Source organism: Nannobrachium achirus (genome assembly GCF_963921795.1).
Source record: "Nannobrachium achirus genome assembly, chromosome: 10".
Classification (NCBI taxonomy): Eukaryota; Metazoa; Chordata; class Actinopteri; order Myctophiformes; family Myctophidae; genus Nannobrachium; species Nannobrachium achirus.
In genome coordinates, this window is record NC_137819.1 from 49,614,021 (window position 1) to 49,632,592 (window position 18,572).

Sequence of the window (18,572 nt, forward strand, 5' to 3'; positions counted from 1 at the left end):
GACTACACGTATTTGTAAAGTGATTTATAATTGTTTGTTTTATAACTGCAAATATTTTGATTACACACACAATGCATTAGATATTTATTAAAATAATACAATTGTGAATATGACTGTGGAGGTATCTGTGTCCTTACTCCTTTTCAACAAATATGTAAGCAATTTACCCCGAGTGAGAGGACATTATGCTCTCATAATGTCCGCAGTGAGGGTGTTATCGGACGAGGCGCAGCCGAGTCCGATAACACCCTCACTCAGGACATTATGAGAGCATAATGTCCGACCCCGAGTGGTAAATAGCTTTTCTACCACTTTTTCCCGTATACATGAAAGAAAACACATAGTTGTAACTTGCAAGGATCTTAAGTTACAATCATTATTGCCTATAAAACTTCCGCGAGACAGCAGTAACAGTTTGTTTGCATCAGTAGCCAGATGCAATGCATTATTTTCTCTACTGAGTTTTTTTTTTTTTGTTTGTCTGTTATGGTTCCTGTGTAAGTAATTAGCCCACAATCACCTGTATATCTCAAAGGGGAAAACCATCCATTTTGAACCATGTCATAATATACCTTGGAGCTGCTGTGTGGAAATAAGAAAAAGGTCCCCCCCTCTCCGTGTTGCCTTGAACTGGAATTGATTGTTGGGGTCATGAGTGACATACGGTCGGTGTACTCTAGAAGAATGAGGCTAGCCTCGTAAACCGCCTCCTCCTGGAGCTACATTCATTTGCTCACTAGGAATAGAATCAGAATTTCAGGATGAGGTTGGTTCACAAGGCTAGAATGAGGCAGCCTAGACCCCAACAATCAATTTAAGTTCTAGGTAACACAGAGGGGGGGGGGGGGGGGGGGGGGGGTGTAGACTTTTTTTCTTATTTCCAACAACAGCTCTAAGGTATATAAAGACATGGTTCAATGTTGAAAATGGGTGGTAGCTGAGTTGATCCACCATTATTCTATTTGATGTCCGGCTTCCACCTTAAATTGTAACTGCACAGAACATGCACTGCTGTTAATTCCATACTAATGAAGTATGGAATTAACATGCAATGGTTCCTGTGTACAAGGTTACGGTACAGAATGCATGTGTCTAGCAGCCAGGTAATCTCTGCTTTTTTTTGCCGATGGGTTCCCAGATTGGGTCTGAGGAGACGACAGGTTTGTGGAATGTGGAGGAATGACTAATGAGTTGCTAGAAGTGGCCTTTACAGTTTTGCTTCAATACTGTTGTGTTTTCAGTCTCCTGTGCATGAGGCCATGGACCCCCATTTGATACAATTTCATCTCTTGGACCCCAATCTACACTGTATAATCCTCAGTGTTCATTTAACTCAAAGGACAAATGGAACCAAATTAACCCGCAAGTCTATTTGGTTAAATCTTTACACTTTGAGTTACATGCCCATAAGGCTCCATTTGGTTCCTCGCTATAAATCATTTCGCTGGTGACCCCTACACCCCACCTTGTTTATACAAACCAATGCTGTGTATACCTGTGGAAGCATGCCAGGGGATGTGGATTTGAATCCTAATATAGGATAAACAGGTGTGCAAATACAGTACTTGAGAGTTCTAAACAAGTGTTGTTCATCAGGAATCCCATACAAGTACATGTACTTTGGAAAAATAGGCTACTGGCAAAGTAAAGATTGCTCAAATCCATTTGCCTTACATTAATGTGGAGATGTGAAAAAATAAGTATTACACAAGTAATTTTATTAAACATCTATTTATTCAGATTGCAGAAAACATCTCTCAATACAAGTTTCAATCTCCTACACCAATTTGGTTTTGCACAATGTTTTCATGTTAATCTGCCAAATGAGACATACTGTAATGGTGGCATTTTCAGTGTCACGAAAGCTTCATAATACAAATGTGTAGCTTGATCAGACAATGGTATGCAAGAAATGACAAGCCCCATTGCTCGTCCTGTCTGTGCCATAGACAATCCTTGTTGCCATCTCTCACCATTGTATGATATTTGATAAAGTGCGGCTTGACACCAACTAGGACCAGTTTAGTAGAACACCTGTCAAGCTAAGTCATCTAGACTGAACTACATTTATGTACATTAACGGAGTGGTCTAAAAAGACTAGACCCTAAACTGGCCCTTGGTCTTTTAAGCCATTTCATGTGCTTCACAGTGGTTACATTTGACTAACGGGGACGTTTACAGATGTTGCTGCTTTTCTGTTGTCCTACAGTGAATATCGTACCGATGGAGACGTCAGTTAATATACATTGCATGTGTTAAAGGGGCTGAATCAACCATTTTTCTTATTTTAGTTCCTAGTATTTCAATCCATTTGAAGCAGGGAATGATGAACTACTGGTAATGTTGACTCAGACCCATTTACGTAGACCTGAGGCAGATTCTAAAATCGCTGTTTTCTGAAAAACTTTAAAGTTTTATTCGAATTTAGCAGCAAAGAAAATGCAGCTATAGCAACAGCTAATGTGACAGAGGTGTTCCCGGCTTGAAAGGTAAACTTATAGGTTTTCCAGGTCTAAATGTGTTACTTAGCTGGCATGTTTAGTCACTTGTTCTAGTTTTTAGGTGTGAAGGGCACAGGAGGCTTGAACACAACCAAGCATTTCAGGAACTTGTCAGATCATTGCTTGCTCGAAAGGATAAAGAACTCATTTAGCCATTTCTCGCACATTTACACACTCTCACTTCCCAAAGCTGTCCATTCATTCAGAAAGTAAGAAGTAAAAATGGCATTTACAATATTCATATATACAAATATATATATATATACACACTCTCACCCATAGACACAAACATACAAGTACAATCAGGAAAAATCCAATCAATCAAAAAACAAACAAAAATAATAATCGTAATAGAACAGTGCTCCATTTCATCACTGTGGCAGTTCTCTGAACTGTAGCACATCATTCATGTAGGTTAAGCTGCTGACTACTACCAGTATCATTAAGTATTAAAAGGATTCTAACCCACCATCTTAAACACTGTATCAACTCTGCTTACATGTTATTACTGTGTAGCACCTTTGTTAAGCTACTTTGTTAAGATTCTCCCACCGACCGCAAAAGCCTGAATTATACATACTGTAGTTACGTGCCAGTGTTGCGTACCGGAAATGGCGGATCTACAAACTCACAACGGGACACAGCTTAACACGTAAGCCTGTAGATCTGTTATTTTCAGTGTGAGACAGTTGCATAACCAAGTATAACTCGACATTAAACTAATATTGTTGTAATGCGCATGTGAAGGACTGACTTTTACTTTCTGTGCTCCATGTCTGAATCCCTCTGTACAGAGCACACATGGCAGCCGAGCAAACCTCACACTTGCCTTTTAAATTGTGATATCCCATTCAGTATAAAGTCTAAAGGTATACTTTGTCGTATGACTGCGTCGTACAATGAAGTAGTTACTTAACATGTACACCTATAGGATAGTGAAAAGGAACAAAGAATGAAGGGCTGGTTCTCAACACCAACACTCCCTCCAATCTATTTTATTAGGATAGGTCTTGTCTATAAATGACTTCACAGTGCAATGGCAGTATTTGTTAAGACAAATATATAAAAAGCATATCCATCTGTACTATCGCTACCGAGCCATTTGTATTTAAGTCCTACTTATCCATGTGTATTTCGTAAAATCTGCAAGGTTTTGATCATTACATGAGGAAAATTGTAAACAGGACTCTGTCCAGATATGTTTTTCCCAAGATCGTACATGGTGTTGAACTGCTACTCTTTGGCCTTTTGGGAAAATAAAATAAAAGTTGCTATAGCAATGACTACAAGTCTCAACAGGATTCACATTTCCCTGTTTTTAATTGTTTTACCACCCCCAGTTTGCTTTTCTGGTTCATGATCCTGAATTATGACTTGCCTGTACAAAACAGTGGTGCAGCACACCACCAAATTCCAATTTTCTTTTTAAGAATTGATCCTACTTATTTAATACTGACTCTAATGCCACCTTCAAGACAGAGTCTTGCATTTCCATTGTGAAACGCTCTAAAGGTAGTCCCCTAAACCCCCTTGTCTTTTTATTTATCTACAAGTGCACACAGAGAGAAAAGACTATAAGATGATCCTTGACTGTTTTTTGAGACCCTTGTTTTCAGGAGTACCAACACTGCTGGTGAGCGTATGATCTTATTTGCCAAGTGGGTCTTGCACAAGTAATACAGAGGACTGGACAGGAGGGGAGGTTGAACTCAGCATCCTCACTCATGACATGTTCTGCCCTATTATGTGGGCTAATTGGCCATGGTTCTCATTTAATGATAATCTTCTGTTATTTGATCACAATCACCTGTTTGCTACCAAGACGTCTGTGACCAAATGCTATGAATATTGAATCTCCCCTCTTACCTACTACTTTATTGCCTTTAACATAAATTGACGAGGCAATTAAACATCACAGAACAATATCAACTTGAATGAATCTCCCTTTGCTAGGAGAGACAATGCAACACCCTAGTCTCTCTCATTCTGGATTTAAAATACTGTTTTGTTCTATTTAGTACCTGCGAGCAAAGATAACTGTATTTTGTATGTATGTGTGTGTGTGTGTGTGTGTGTGTGTGTGTGTGTGTGTGTGTGTGTGTGTGTGTGTGTGTGTGTGTGTGTGTGTGTGTGTGTGCATGCGCGTGTGCTGTGTGTGTGTGTGTGTGTGTGTGTGTGTGTGTGTGTGTGTGTGTGTATCTGTGTATGAGTTCAGTGTGTGAGTTTTGGAGCTCATCCCTCCCAAGCCAATCTGTCTGTCTGTCCATTCATCCAACACCTTTTAATGCATGCTATCCAGCCAGCCTCCCTCACACACTCAGGAGCCAGAAGAAGAAAAAGATGGCCACAAACAGGAAGAGAGAGTCCTGCCAGTTGTTGCCATTGTTCGGGTTGCCATTGCCTTGGTGATCACCTGCTGCATACTGATCTGTTGTGGGGATAAAAATATGGGTTATACTGTACCAAATTCTGTATTCATACTGTATTCACACATATGACTGCACTGTAGCTGAAGAGGTGTGTGTGTGTGTGTGTGTGTGTGTGTGTGTGTACATGCAAGGCCACAAAAAAAAAAAAAAAAAAACTTTGTTAACTCATTTTGTGCTCCTGAAATTAACGGATTAAAATGTCCAGCGTGCCGCTCGCAGCCTTCATCCGCGACCGTTATTTTGAAGGCCAGAAGGCCATTGCGTAAACACTTCCGGTTTGACGTCATACAACGGAAGCGGTCATCACACCATGTGCTTGCTAAAATGGCCGGGGTCATGCTCAAGCTCCCTCAGCCCTATGTTCCCTCAGCCCTGTGTTCCCTCAGCCCTGTGTTCCCTCAGCCCTATGTTCCCTCAATCCCTAACAATTTATTAGACCCTATGTTCCCTCAACCCCATATTTCCCCCAGCCCTATGTTCCCTCAATTCCAAAGTAGACCCTATGTTCCCTCAGCCCTATGTTCCCTCAGCCCCAAAATAGACCCTATGTTCCCTCAGCCCAAAATAGACGGTGCCATGGCATTGGTCCGACGTCTCATTGTTCCGACGTCCCATTTTTGCACTTTTTGGCGGCGGCGGCAGGGGGGTCCTGGTTGTGGTTTGGCAGCCAAGGAGTGTGTGTACAAAGTTTGGCATGGATAGGGACAACGATGGCGGAGATATGAGTAGGGCAAAAGTGTGACGTGATGTGTGACGGACAGACTGACTGACTGACTGACTGGCGGACTAACAGACAGCGGGTGGAGGTTTTGATAGTAACTGCGACCTGATGGTCGCTATTAGCCTACTTTTTGTGTTAAATACAAAGTTATTTTAATCAGTTCTAACCAAAACGGATAATCCCTTGCAACATGATGTACACGTGTAAGTACCCCCAGAACATGTGCTTTCAACAGTGCACGTATAATTTGATGGTTACCATCAACATAGGTGTAAAGAAAAATGTGGGCTGAGGGAACATAGGGCCTATTAGGGGACTGCCCATAAGTCTGACATCTCATTAGTCCTGCAGGGTTAGGTTAAGGCATAGTTTTACTGAGGTTAGGGTTATCATTCACCAGGTTAACATTCACCAGGTTAGCATTCACCAGTGTTGTCAGGTTAGCATTCACCAGGTTAGTATTCACCAGTGTCGTCAGGTTAGCATTCTCCAGGTTAGATTCACCAGCATCGGCAGGTCAGCATTCACCAGGTTAGCATTCACCAGCATTCAAAAGGTTAGCATTCACCAGTGTCGGCAGGTCAGCATTCACCGGGTTAGCATTCACCAGTGTCGGCAGGTCAGCATTCACCAGGTTAGTATTCACCAGGTTAGCATTCGACAGTGTCGGCAGGTTAGCATTCACCAGCATCGGACGAATGGGGCATCAGAACAATGAGACGTCGGACCAATGCCATGGGGGACTGCCCATAAGTCCCGGCTGAGGGGACATAGGGTCTATTTTTGGTCTGAGGGAACATAGGGCTGAGGGAACATAGGGTCCTATTTTGGAATGAGGGAACATAGGGCTGAGGGAACATAGGGTCCTATTTTGGAATGAGGGAACATAGGGCTGAGGGAACATGGGGCTGAGGGAACATGGGGCTGAGGGAACATGGGGCTGAGGGAGCTTGAGCATGGACCCGATTCTCGCTACAATCTACTGCCATCCTCCCCTTTAAAAGTGTTGTTTGGAGATAATGGACATTAAAGATGAGATTCCCCGTCTGCCTCCATGTTATGGGATTACTATTTTGTGCACGTGTCGTGGATCCGTGATGATGATGAATCGGCGAGGGGGCGATCGTGCCAGGACCTTCCGCGCAGCTACAGGGTAGGAGAACCGGCGTTACAGTAATATATTACTTTTCACGAGTATACTCGGGATCGGCACTCTAAATACTCGAGTATTTTTCACGAGTATTCTCGGGATTGGCTACAAATGAGTTAACAAGCACATACAAGTGAGTCCTGTTTCTTGTGTTTCCTTACCTGCTCTGTGAAAGGGGTCATTTGTGTTGAAGACTGTGGTGAAGAAGCCGAAGGGGAATGCACCGATGCCAAAAGACATGTGAAAGCCGGTGTCACCAAAACCCTGGAAGGGCTGTTGAATGAAAAACACAAATGGACACATTATATACTCTCATACAGCAGATAACTGTTTCGCTGACTCAGTTACTGCAATTATCAATAGATAGAAGAGACTGACCCCGCCTCTACTCTCTGGCTCTGTTCTCTGTCCCTGAGGCCGAGGTGGAGTTTTCAACCTAGAGACAAAGAGGAAAGGCAGTCACCTATTATAGTATCACTGTTGCACCGATTTTACACAAACGTGATTTTTCTCTTTCTTCCACAGACAAAGTATATAAAATATGTGCAAACAAATACCTGTTATACAGTATGTGAATCTGCAAAGACAACAAATGTGATCACACAGTCTCTTTCACTCAAGACAAGAATCCTCAGCATTCATTTATCCATTTGTAACCCAGAGTGTGTACGCATGGTTCCATGTAAGGGCCCATTTGGTTCCATGTACAGTACACTGACTGTCAGCTGAATTAACACTGAGGATTGTACTGTGCTGTGCGGAATACCTGGGGTCCTCTTGACTGGAGCTCCCTCTGCCATAGAGTGGGATGACTTTCTCTCTGCTGATGCCTGCTTTACACACTGGACACTGCTGTCTGCTAGGCCGTGTCTCCAGCCACTGAATGGGACAGACAGACAATCAAGCTATTAACCACTTATCGATTTATTATTCTTAATTGGTTAAAGCTATACTGTGTAAGTTGCTCAACTTGTGGTCAGTAGCTCTATAGCAAACCTCGGTCGCGTCCGCGTCTTTCGGCCGTTTTTCGGTTCTCACACCCCCGCGTCTGCCTCCACCTCGCCGAGATCTATCTTTTGAGGGGTCCCTGGTTCCTGTGCGTTCAGCCATTCCGGAGATACACTCCTTCACCCATTCTTCACCGTGCACCCGAGTATAGAGACACACGGGAGACTACAAATATGGCCGCCCTAGCGACCCCACTCCAAGATGCGCTGTGATTGGCCGGCAGTGTATAACCCTCGCTGTGATTGGCCGGTAGTATGATGACGTCATTTTGCCGCGAAATTCTCCCCCCCTCAAGGCTCATAGAAAACATATAAAGAGAAGGCTTTTGAAGCTGAAAATAACGGAGTGGGGGTTCTAAAACTTTAGCGATTTAACAGTTAGGACCATTTTAAGATTTGTTTTATAAAAAAAGTTACATGGTATAACTTTAAATGGATTAACTGCTGCACTCCTACTTCCAACTGTTGCTTCCACTGATTGGATGACGCTTGTGCAGCGTCGATAGCCAATCGTCAATCAACTCCCCACAACCTCTTAATCATTTACCTTTGATCTCAGGAGACATTTATCAGTGAAGTCAGATGTAAATATATTCTCCTTTTTGTTTTACAGTCACCCATCCCGTTTTTAAGGACTGTGTCCTTTTCTTTGGCATTTTTGATTAGTCCGCTGCTCTTTGTTTTTGTTCCACGTTTATTTGTTGTTTTGGCCATGACTCAATCAGAGGCCTGTACTACAAAGCAAGATTGGGAGTTAGTGAGATAAGGTTTCATCCTGGGTTTATTATGCTTTTATTTTTATTTACTTATGCTGCAAATATGTTTAGTTAACAATTGTGTATAAAAGCACTCAATTCTCTTGGAAAATGCCATCAACATTCGCACAGCGTCCTGCTCGGTGTATATCGTGAGAGGTTCTCTTTGGGCAAGAGTGGGGCGGCAGTGGCTCAGGGTTAGAGAAACCATTATTAGAACACAGAGGGTTCCCAAAGAGTTCCCAGTTCGATCCCGGGCTCCCCCAGAGTTATAGTGGGAGAAATATGTGAAAAAGGTGTTCACTTCCGGCAGAAAGCGTGAAAATTTGCACCTAGGGGTATTTTTGTGCGCTGAATTCAAAAATTGACGGTCCCAAGCACTTTTCTCAAATTCACTTTTCTCTCATTCACTTACCATAGGGTTAGGGTTAGGAAAAAAAGACCCCCGAAAAATCTTCTTTAAGTAGCATGTGAGGGGTCTATCTAGGGGGTTTTCATGATTCTGAATCCATTCCAAGCATTTGTTTTGCACAAAAAACATTCCTTGGGGAAGAAATGGACCCCACAAACTATGGTTTAGTGATGAACATCACTTTTCAAAGTTTTGTTGTGTCCATTTCTCGGAAAGGAATGTTTTTCGTGCAAAACAAATGCTTGCAATGGATTCAGAATCCCGAAAAACACCTAGTTTGACCCCTCACATGCTACTTGAAGAAGATTTTTTGGGGGGTCTTTTTTCCCTAGTATGGTAAGTGAATGAGAGCCACCAGATCCCATGGGAAAAGTGCTTGGGACCATCAATTTTTGAATTCAGCACGCAAAAATACCCCTAGGTGCAAATTTTCACGCTTTCTGCCGGAAGTGAACACATTTGCCTTTTTTTGTTACATATTTCTCCCACTATTAGTGTCAAAGAGTCCTTGAGCAAGACTCTGAACCCCTATAGTTGCTCCCGATGAGCAGGTTGGTGCCTTGCATGGTTTCCTCTGCCATCGGTGTATGAATGTGTGTGTGAATGGGTGAATGTAAAGTGCCTTGGATAAAAGGCGCTATATAAATGCACCATTTACCATTAGTGTAGAGCACCAAACACTTTGGCTTTCCTGGGGGAGGGAGTTAACTGTGTCAGCTGCTTGAGTCGTGGGCTGCTTTCAAGCAATAGCAAAGCCATTTTATTGTGCTTTTGCATACCCATATCATCAAGTTTAATTTATAAATGCTGCGTCATCATGTTTTCCATAAAATGAATGTGTCATTTAGATTTTATGTTCAGCTGAAACCCAGGCATTGTAAAAATCGAAGCAGTAAAGCAGTAACCTGACTTTCGTCAGATGGTGGCAGTAGTGCGCCGCTCTACTTTACCATCTGAGCTCTCTCGGTGGGAGTTGATAACGCTCGTAAAGCCCCGGGCCGGACCAATCAGCGGCAGCTACGGGCGGGCTCTGAGCGGCTCTGAGCCAATAGAGTCTGATTGCAGACCACGTGGATGCAGACAGGCCAATATGAGTGGTTGGAGTTGGCACTCCCACACTGTGATAGAGAGACTGCCACATCCAATCACCAGCTAAAGAAATTCAAAAAATGGCCCGCCCCTTACATCGAGTCTGCCCGAGAGAGCCCAGATGTAAGGCAGAGCGTTACGCACTGCTGCAACTATCTGGCGCAGTCAGGTTAGTAAAGCAGGCTTAGTTTGAGTTTCATATCTTAAAAGCACAAGGCTTTTTAGTGCTTCAGTACGTTTCTCTTGACATGGCATAAGTTTACAAAAACACACCGAAATGGCTGTGATATTGCTTGCAATCAACAGCTGAAGATGCTGAAACAGATCAAGTTACACATTCACACAGTTGATTTGTTTGCTATTATAGTTTTGTTGAAATATGCCGCTCTGCTGTAAAAATTGCTTGTTTGCAATTGGTCATATGCTGCAACACACATGCCTATTGGCTAAATTGTGCCCTATCCACAACTTTCCAACATTCCATCGTGCATTGCACAGAAGTTGCAGAGCTTCCGGCGTCGCAGCCGAGTGTGATCTACAAGCTCACAACGGTTGCATCTGCGACGCGACGTGAGCTTGTATGTCTGCTGTTAACCGGAAGTGTGGTGCAAAACATTCTCCAGTAAATTCCCGCGGAAAGAGGTGGATATGTTCTATCACAGCCTCCAGTGAGACCAATGCACATGGCTAATATTTACCAATGCTGCAGAGCAAGAAAGAACATTGTGTGTCTCACCTGATGAAGACATGGCCAGCTGTGAGAGTGGTGAGGTGGGGTAGAGAGAGGGGGAGGGGGGAAAGGGAGATGAGAGATAATAGATTAATAAGACCAATCACATTAGCTCAACATAGTAATGACATTCCAGTTTGGAATCGATTTGTCTATAATGTAGATGTAGATGAATAATAATGTAGATTACTCTCCCGAGACCACCTAACCAAATATGATATGAACAAGGTGAGTGATTTATCTCATTCTAGCTCCCTGTCGTTACAGCTAATTAGCACCATCTGTCATCTCTCGTTAGCACAGTATCACCTTCGCTTCGCTCATGCTTGTGGCCAGACAGCTCACTGCATTCTGGGAGCGCAGGGCGGTGCAGAGCAACCACATTGGTCAGTGGCTTCAAAGACCATGGCAACAGAGACGACGGTAACGTGGAGAACAAGGTTTCTATTCCTATTTTAACCACTTAATACCTATATGATTACTTTAAAGCGGTCCCCCAGGTCTCTATAACACCAGTGGTTCTCAACCTTTTCAGGCTGCGACCCCCAAAATAATCATATTTTAACTGGGGACCCCCCACCCTACGAACACCAAGAGTTGAGGCATTACATTTTGCTCACAATGCCTCGCATAGACGCATAGCAAGGCGTTGTGAGCATGTAGATCGGCTATTTTCACAATTTCTGCCTCTAATATCTGACAATTTGGCCAATGTTTCATTTGTCATTTTAGAGAAATTAAAAAATCCTTAAATTGTCACTTGAAATGTGCAGATACCCTCTCTATACCCTTAAAACTTTGTTGGTTTGTTTACTGTTTAGTGAGAAAACAATGTTTCACATTAAGGTTAACCCCCCAAAATAATTTGAGACTTGAGAACCACTGCTTGACACCACATCCATTCACTGAAAATAAGCTCACGTATTGCGCTATGACACATTGTGAACTTCTAGATCTGCTATTTTCAGTGAATGTCCAATATGCAGGGTTTATTCAACTGGTGGTCTGTGGACCACGGGTGGCCCATGAAGGTAGTGCATGATGTGGTCCCTGACTATGCATTTAGTAATGTGGGAAAGTGAAGACCAGTTGAGAAACAATAAATGACCTGGTGAGCGATGATGACACGTCAATGTTGTCAGTTACTGGGAAGTCAGATGCCAAGAAATTCCACAGAAAAAGGAGTTTGAATCTCAAGAAGGTAAAGTGTACCGGATTGACTGGTTGAGTCATTATTAGGAAATGTGCCCATATAATTGCATGTGTCTACTCATAAGTTACAATCAGTTATTATTAACATGAGTGTAATATAGAGGTTTAAGAGAGCTGACTTAGGGTAACCATGGGATAGGAATAGATCAGTGGTTATCAACCCTTTTTGAGCTCTGGAGTCTGGACCGATAGCATATTTCAGTTAAATAATGACTGTTAAGGGCATGATTTAAAAATGTGAATCAATCCCTTAACAATATTACATTTCAAGCATTCCCCACCCCAACACCACGCCTGTATCTCCTCCCAAGAGTCCCCACACAACACAACAGTTTGATGTCAGGTTGGAGGTCCCCGGTTCTGGCGGTTCATAATCAGTTGAAATCCCACTGCAATAAAGGGTTGCTAAGATTCAAGTGGTTTAATGCAAATGCAATTCCACACGCAAGGTTAGGCCTTTTGCTCATTAACTGGCAGAAACAATTTTTATCCAGCAGCCAGTCTACCACAGAGGCTGACGGATCCCAAAATGTACCTACCACTTCTTCCAGGTCTTTACAAGCCAAATATCTTGTTTAACAGAACAGTACTTCTGAATAATTTCTGTTTACCTAACACAAGTGGTTGGGTTGACAATCTCACCACACACAGTTAATATTTAACATCATGTGTCTGGTGGCTAGACCCTGGAAGAAAATTCGACTTGGGTTAGGGTTATGTATTAAAGGTGAAATGGTGAAATCTATTCTATTTTCATTTATACTTTACTAAACTTGCTAACCTAGAACCTAACTCCTAGAAGCCAAGTGATGGTAAATAAAAAACGATTTTCGATCGAAATGAGCAAAGATTCTATCAAGTTGACCCTGCCTGATCGAACTTGAGTTGCTTGAGAACCTGCAAAACTACCCTGATTACAAGTGTGATTTAATCAAATTAACTCTAGTGTCCATATTTTGGGGCTAACATTCGCCGAATATAGCAAATCCGCAAGTTCACAACGAGTTCCAGAAAATAGCCGATCTACAAGCTCACCAACGTCTTGCATAGAGACGCGTTGTGAGTTTGTAGATGGGTTATTTTCAGCAAAGACGTGGTGTAGTGAGGGAAAAAGAGCAGATCCACTGACCCCGGTCAAATAAGTATTTGTTTCAGTATAGTGGAAGAAATATACAATTTACCTTCCGGGCTAAATACATGTAAAAACTGAAGAATGCTGAAAGGTAGAGCTCTTAAACTTGATAACAGAATGTACAGTACTGCTGTTACTAGTACTTTAATTTTGTCGGAACAAGACCCACATGATCCAACATCATAGATCACATGAAAACAGTGGTATAGTATATTATCAATTCGGCTTACAGTAAAATGTTTGGCTTCATTGTGCTCATAGGTCACAGTGTCAGAAATAGCTCATGTGCCCTTGACATAAAACCTCCAGAGAGAACTGCACATATTTTGGAACGAAGCGGGCTTGGAAATGTTCAACTCATAACTGATTCCCATCACTGGTGACTAAGTACAGTAGGCCATCATACAACTACACTGTAAAGATGGAAACCATCTAACCTAAACCAACACATACTGTAGGTAATGTTTTCAGTCTAAGCCAAACTTGTTTGGGTGAGTATGCCTCACGCCGTATCATGGCCTAATACCAACTATCAAATCTACTGCTGAGAATTGCATTCCTTTGGGTGAAAACAGCTTTTAACAAAGGGGGGGCTGAGCTGGCATATCAAACCATTCAACTCTGATTTAACATGTGGCCACATGTATCGCCTATTATTCACCTAGTCGCTGTTAAATGAGGAACTCCCATTTCAATTACTATGGCTCAAATATCATCCGGGCGAGATTTCACAGACCCAATTATGTAACCTTAATATCATTCTTGTTAATACGATGCACAATCCTTGATTCAGACAACAACAAATTAACATGATAAATGATGTTATAGTATCAGTCTATGTTTTGACAAGAACAGAAAATGGGAAAATAGGAGACAGTACATTATGTACGTCTTATTTTATGGTGCCGTTTTTTGGAAGCTTTGCCAAAGTGAGACATCATGGCTGAAATATCCAAACATCAATCTTATATCATTATGGTGCTGTGCTACCCTCAGTTATTTAGTTGAATAGTCCACTATCCATCAAATCAGGCACAAACTTGAACCAACCAAGTGTGCTGCTACTGTAAAATACAATGGGAAAGCAAAACAAGTGTTCTTAGAAAACACTCACAGATAAAAAGCTGATTATCAGACAAGGAACAAGGATGCAACCAGATGACACCAATTGATAATCTGGTTCATGTGGCAACTGGCAATCTATTTTTCCTGCCATGCCGGAATTAAATAGACGCAATTCTCACTTCCCCTACCCACCCCGAGTATGACATACAGTAAGAGCAAAACGGCCACCATGTCTGTGTATATATATGGTCAATAACCTGTGTATATAATACCATATTATGGTCAATAGCCTGGTCATGGAGGGATACTATAAGCTTAATCCAATATTATTGGCCTAACAAAACAACCCACCGTTCCCATGTCTACTGGCCAATGTGGCCATTTGTTTACTGGATGTTTAACCTGGCCATGAGAATTTTGGCTCAAATAGAATAATGTAAATTATTTTAACCACTAGTGTATTAGAACAGGGCCATAAGCTGAGTTATGTGCCAAGTTATGTTTTGGATTATTTGTATTTCAAATTGATTCCAAATGGTTGTAGGCTATGTCTAACTTGACCCTCCACACAAAGTAATCTGCGGTGCCCCTCCTATATTAAAATGTCTCATTTGATGTTTGTAGAGTATACACAGCAGTCCAGGCCAAGTGCAGCACAGTCAGAAACAGTCTTCTTAGGAACACTATCCCAGCTGTGCAGTTCAACCAAGCATTTCCACTCACATAACCTACTTTAGCAAGGGTCCAGAGAAAATCACACTTGACCACAAAGTCATTGTTTGCAATAGTGATTGTTTACTACTTGGGTGTGAGAATTCTATGCTATGGATCTCACTGTAATGCCTATAGGTTTAACCCCAATCCTACACTCATGGCCCTAATCTCACGTTAGCCGGCTAGTAGTAGCGCTGAGTAAACACACAAAATTGCATGAATGAAACACTGCTGACAGCAGGCCCTCGTGATTGTTTACATCTACACAGCCTCTGTGAAAATACTTTTAAGGTCAAGCTTTGATAAAAACAAACCAACCAAAATTCATTAGACTCATCATGGTTAATTGCAGACACATTTAGGTCGTAGTGGGCACTGCAGTTAGTAGTGGTTGAATGAGCATTTTCAGGCTGGACTCACTAGAGCACAGAGATGGCTTGATTTGCAAGGGGCTGCACCTATACCTGAAGGGAAAATATCTACTGTATATTAATGTATCACAGAACAGAAAGTCACCAGGACCAGGTGTGTATGATTCTTCATGTTTGCTGTTGGTGACCGTTCTGATCTACCGGTATATGAAAACGCTAAGGCCAAAATTGTGCCCATTCGTTACAAACTAAGACTAGAAATGAACCAAGACTAGAAATGATCTTCAAATGCTGTAATCAGCCGACATAATTGTGCACCTCAGGCAATCAAACCCAGTTGGCCATCTTGTCTAACACAAGCCTATGCACAGCCTATGGGTCATGGGACCTTTCAAATTAAAAAATCCATTTGCAACTATGAGCACGTGCAAAAGGGACCAAATTGGTTCCATTTGTGTACACTCTCAGAGAGTTCATAAGTTAATACAATGAGAAGCATGTATACTCATGATGATTTGGTAAGTAAAAACAATATCCCAGTGGTTCTCAACCAGTGGTCCGGGACCACCAGGGATCCTTGAGGGGGTTCCAGGTGGTACCCACTACCCAGCTAAATGGAGAGTTGGTAACCAAATGGACCCTTATAGATCTTTAACTCTTGAGAGCATAAAACAAAAGCAGTGGTTTCATTTTACGCTCTCAAGAAGAGTTAGATTATTGTCAAACACCTGTATTACTCAATTTACAAGAAGTCTACACAATTAGAGAATGTAGAAGAATTATTATCATGACCAACTTTTGCATGTTAGTCCTATGGCAACACATCAATACAGCATGTAATTGTGGACATAATCCTATCAAACGACAACAAAACATTTTAAGTTTTGGGTCTGAGGCTAAATCTCATCATCAAATGGTGGTCCATGGCTCAAATGCTGAATAAATAATGGACCCTGACATAAATGAAAAAGGTTGAAAGCCACCATGTAAAGTAACATTTACTTAAGTAGGCCTACTTACTTGAGGTAATTGTACTTTACTTGAGTATTTCAAATTTCCAATACTTTTATCAGTACTCCACTTAGTCCACTACATCTCTGATCCAAACTACATTTATTTGAAAACTTTAGTTACAGCTATTAGTTACTTTGTAGATTTTAATTATTACAAAACATAACACCCACTTCAGCCCTATACATTTAACATTTTGGCCATTTGAAAATAGCCAATCTACACACTTGAAATGGGATATTCTGCATAATGAGTACTTTCTACTTTTGGTACGTTAATGACATTTTCATAACAATACTTTTGTACTTTCATTCAAGTAAATATTGAATTCCAGACTTTTACTTTTGTAACAAGAGTATTTCTACATAATTGCAGTATTGATACTTTTACTTAAAGTAAAACATTTGAGTACTTTTCCCACCACAGAAAACCACTGCTATAATAACATGATCCTAATATCCCGTTCTCTCCGTACCAGAACAAGTGGCCGCACAGGCTGATGACAGCGTCCGTGGCTGTGTCCAAACAAATGTTGCATTCAAACGTGGCCCGGTCGCGTTCCCGTTGTTCGCCCTCTCCCCCGCCGCCTCCCGGACCACCGTCTCGGCCGGTGTTGCTCTCCCGGCTGGCCGCTCCACCGTCACTCGAGGCCCGGGGATCCGCGGCCGCCATAATAGCTGCGTTGTCGTCGATTGGGGGAAGAAACGCGGCCCACCTAGACCTGAGCTCCACGAAACCCACTCGCCCTGCAGACGTCTGTCTCTACTGTCACTGTCACCCGACTGTCTGTCACTCTGTCGTCGTACCTGTGAGCACTTCCGTTTCCGCCGAAAACAACGAACGAACGCGACCTTTCGTTTGCCAACGGGTCTGAGCTGCGTGTATCTATTCTGCATCTAGCTTAAGGCAAGACCAATATTCAGAGTGAACATTTTTAACGCAAATCTTTGCTTCTTGGGGTCCCTGGAACTAAATATTTTGTGGTCCGCGGCCGAATACATATCAATTTGGGGGTCCTTCCTTAACCACTGATATAGGCCCATTCTACTGTCTTCTAAATCCTAACAATTTTCTGGAAAAACTTGTTGCTATATATCGATCAGTGGTTCTCAAACTTTGTCATGTCATGTCAAGGACCCCCAAGATGATATGTATTTGGCCACGGACCCCCATCTCAAAGGATGTTGTTCCAGGGACCCCACCCCCAGAAGCAAAGATTTGAGTTAAAAATGTTCACTCAAAATTTGGGTCTACTTCTTCTTCTTTATGTTGTTTTACGGCGGTTGGCAACCATATTTTTGGTGCATTACCGCCACCTTCTGATCCAGAGTCTGGATCAAACAAAAGTCTTAAAATGTTCTTTTACTATGCTCACCCATACAATCCCATAATCCCCCATACATATCCAGACATTCTAAATTTCTCTCATTTCTCAAACCCACTGGTTTGAGGTGTCGCAAACCCTTCCCTCAAAGTGCTGTCCAAATCTTCTCCAGTTATGTCCACTATATTGAGGAATCTCCTCGCTGCTTCCAACACCATTTTAATGCGTTCAGATTTCCCCTGCATCTCAACCGCACAGTTTATCACCATGGCTATAAAAGCCAAGAACTGCCGTTTGTCCATGCACACATTTCTTTCATCTCTTTCCTTAATTAACTAACTTAATTAACTAAGCTGGCAGTCGGCCAGAGCAGTCGCATTTTCGCAACGTCCAGGGACAATGAAAAGGAGGGATACTTTTTCTTCTTTTTTTCCTATTGTTCCTTGTATGGTTTGCCGACTCGTGGAACGCTCATAATTGTATATACGGAGAATTATGTGCGGAATGGAGAGGAATCACGCAGTGTTTTTTTCCCTCCACGTTGGATCGGAGCCAACGTGCGGAATGGAGAGGAATCACGCAGTGTTTTTTTTCCTTCACGTTGGATCGGAGCCAAAACATCTCGGCTTCGGTAAACTGACGGTCCTTGGGTCGCTGCTGCTGACTAAGAACAAACCCCAGATGGGCAGAATGGACAGGCGGTCCATCATTTACTTTATTCTGCTTCTTTCTGGTGATATTGAGGTTCATCCAGGGCCCGTAGTCACTCGGCAAGCCGCCCGTCTCACGAGGGAACAACAACTGCTTTCGGAGACAAAGAACCCCAGCGGTGGTAACATCGATACGGGTTCTACTGGTTACGAGTGCTATGGCTGCCCACGCGGCTCTCTACAGCAAAGCCCCAACATTGAGGCTACTTGTGACCAGCTCGCGGCCGTGGTTTTCGAG

The 18,572-nt window shown here is 42.4% G+C and overlaps 1 protein-coding gene across 1 annotated transcript; it reads right to left on the minus strand.

The window, feature by feature from the left end:
• Positions 1-1,762: 1,762 nt before the first annotated feature.
• rnf5 (ring finger protein 5) lies at positions 1,763-17,053 on the minus strand. The gene is made up of 6 exons (XM_080734498.1): positions 16,776-17,053; positions 10,802-10,820; positions 7,569-7,681; positions 7,181-7,238; positions 6,964-7,075; positions 1,763-4,930 (listed from the first exon to the last, which is right to left on the minus strand). Exons 1-6 carry the CDS (start codon positions 16,970-16,972, stop codon positions 4,812-4,814), a joined length of 618 nt encoding a protein of 205 aa, XP_080590624.1. The 5' UTR covers positions 16,973-17,053; the 3' UTR covers positions 1,763-4,811.
• Positions 17,054-18,572: the final 1,519 nt, after the last annotated feature.

What these genes read in the sequence shown, in the direction of transcription:
- rnf5 (XM_080734498.1), bottom strand. Translation starts at nt 16,972, where the DNA reads ATGGCGGCCGCGGATCCCCGGGCCTCGAGTGACGGTGGAGCGGCCAGC. An exon ending in AGCCAGAGAGTAGAGGCGGG is followed by an intron (nt 7,076 to 7,180) that starts GTCAGTCTCTTC and finishes TTCATTCAACAG; the next exon opens with CCCTTCCAGGGTTTTGGTGA. An exon ending in TGACCCCTTTCACAGAGCAG is followed by an intron (nt 4,931 to 6,963) that starts GTAAGGAAACAC and finishes TCCCCACAACAG; the next exon opens with ATCAGTATGCAGCAGGTGAT.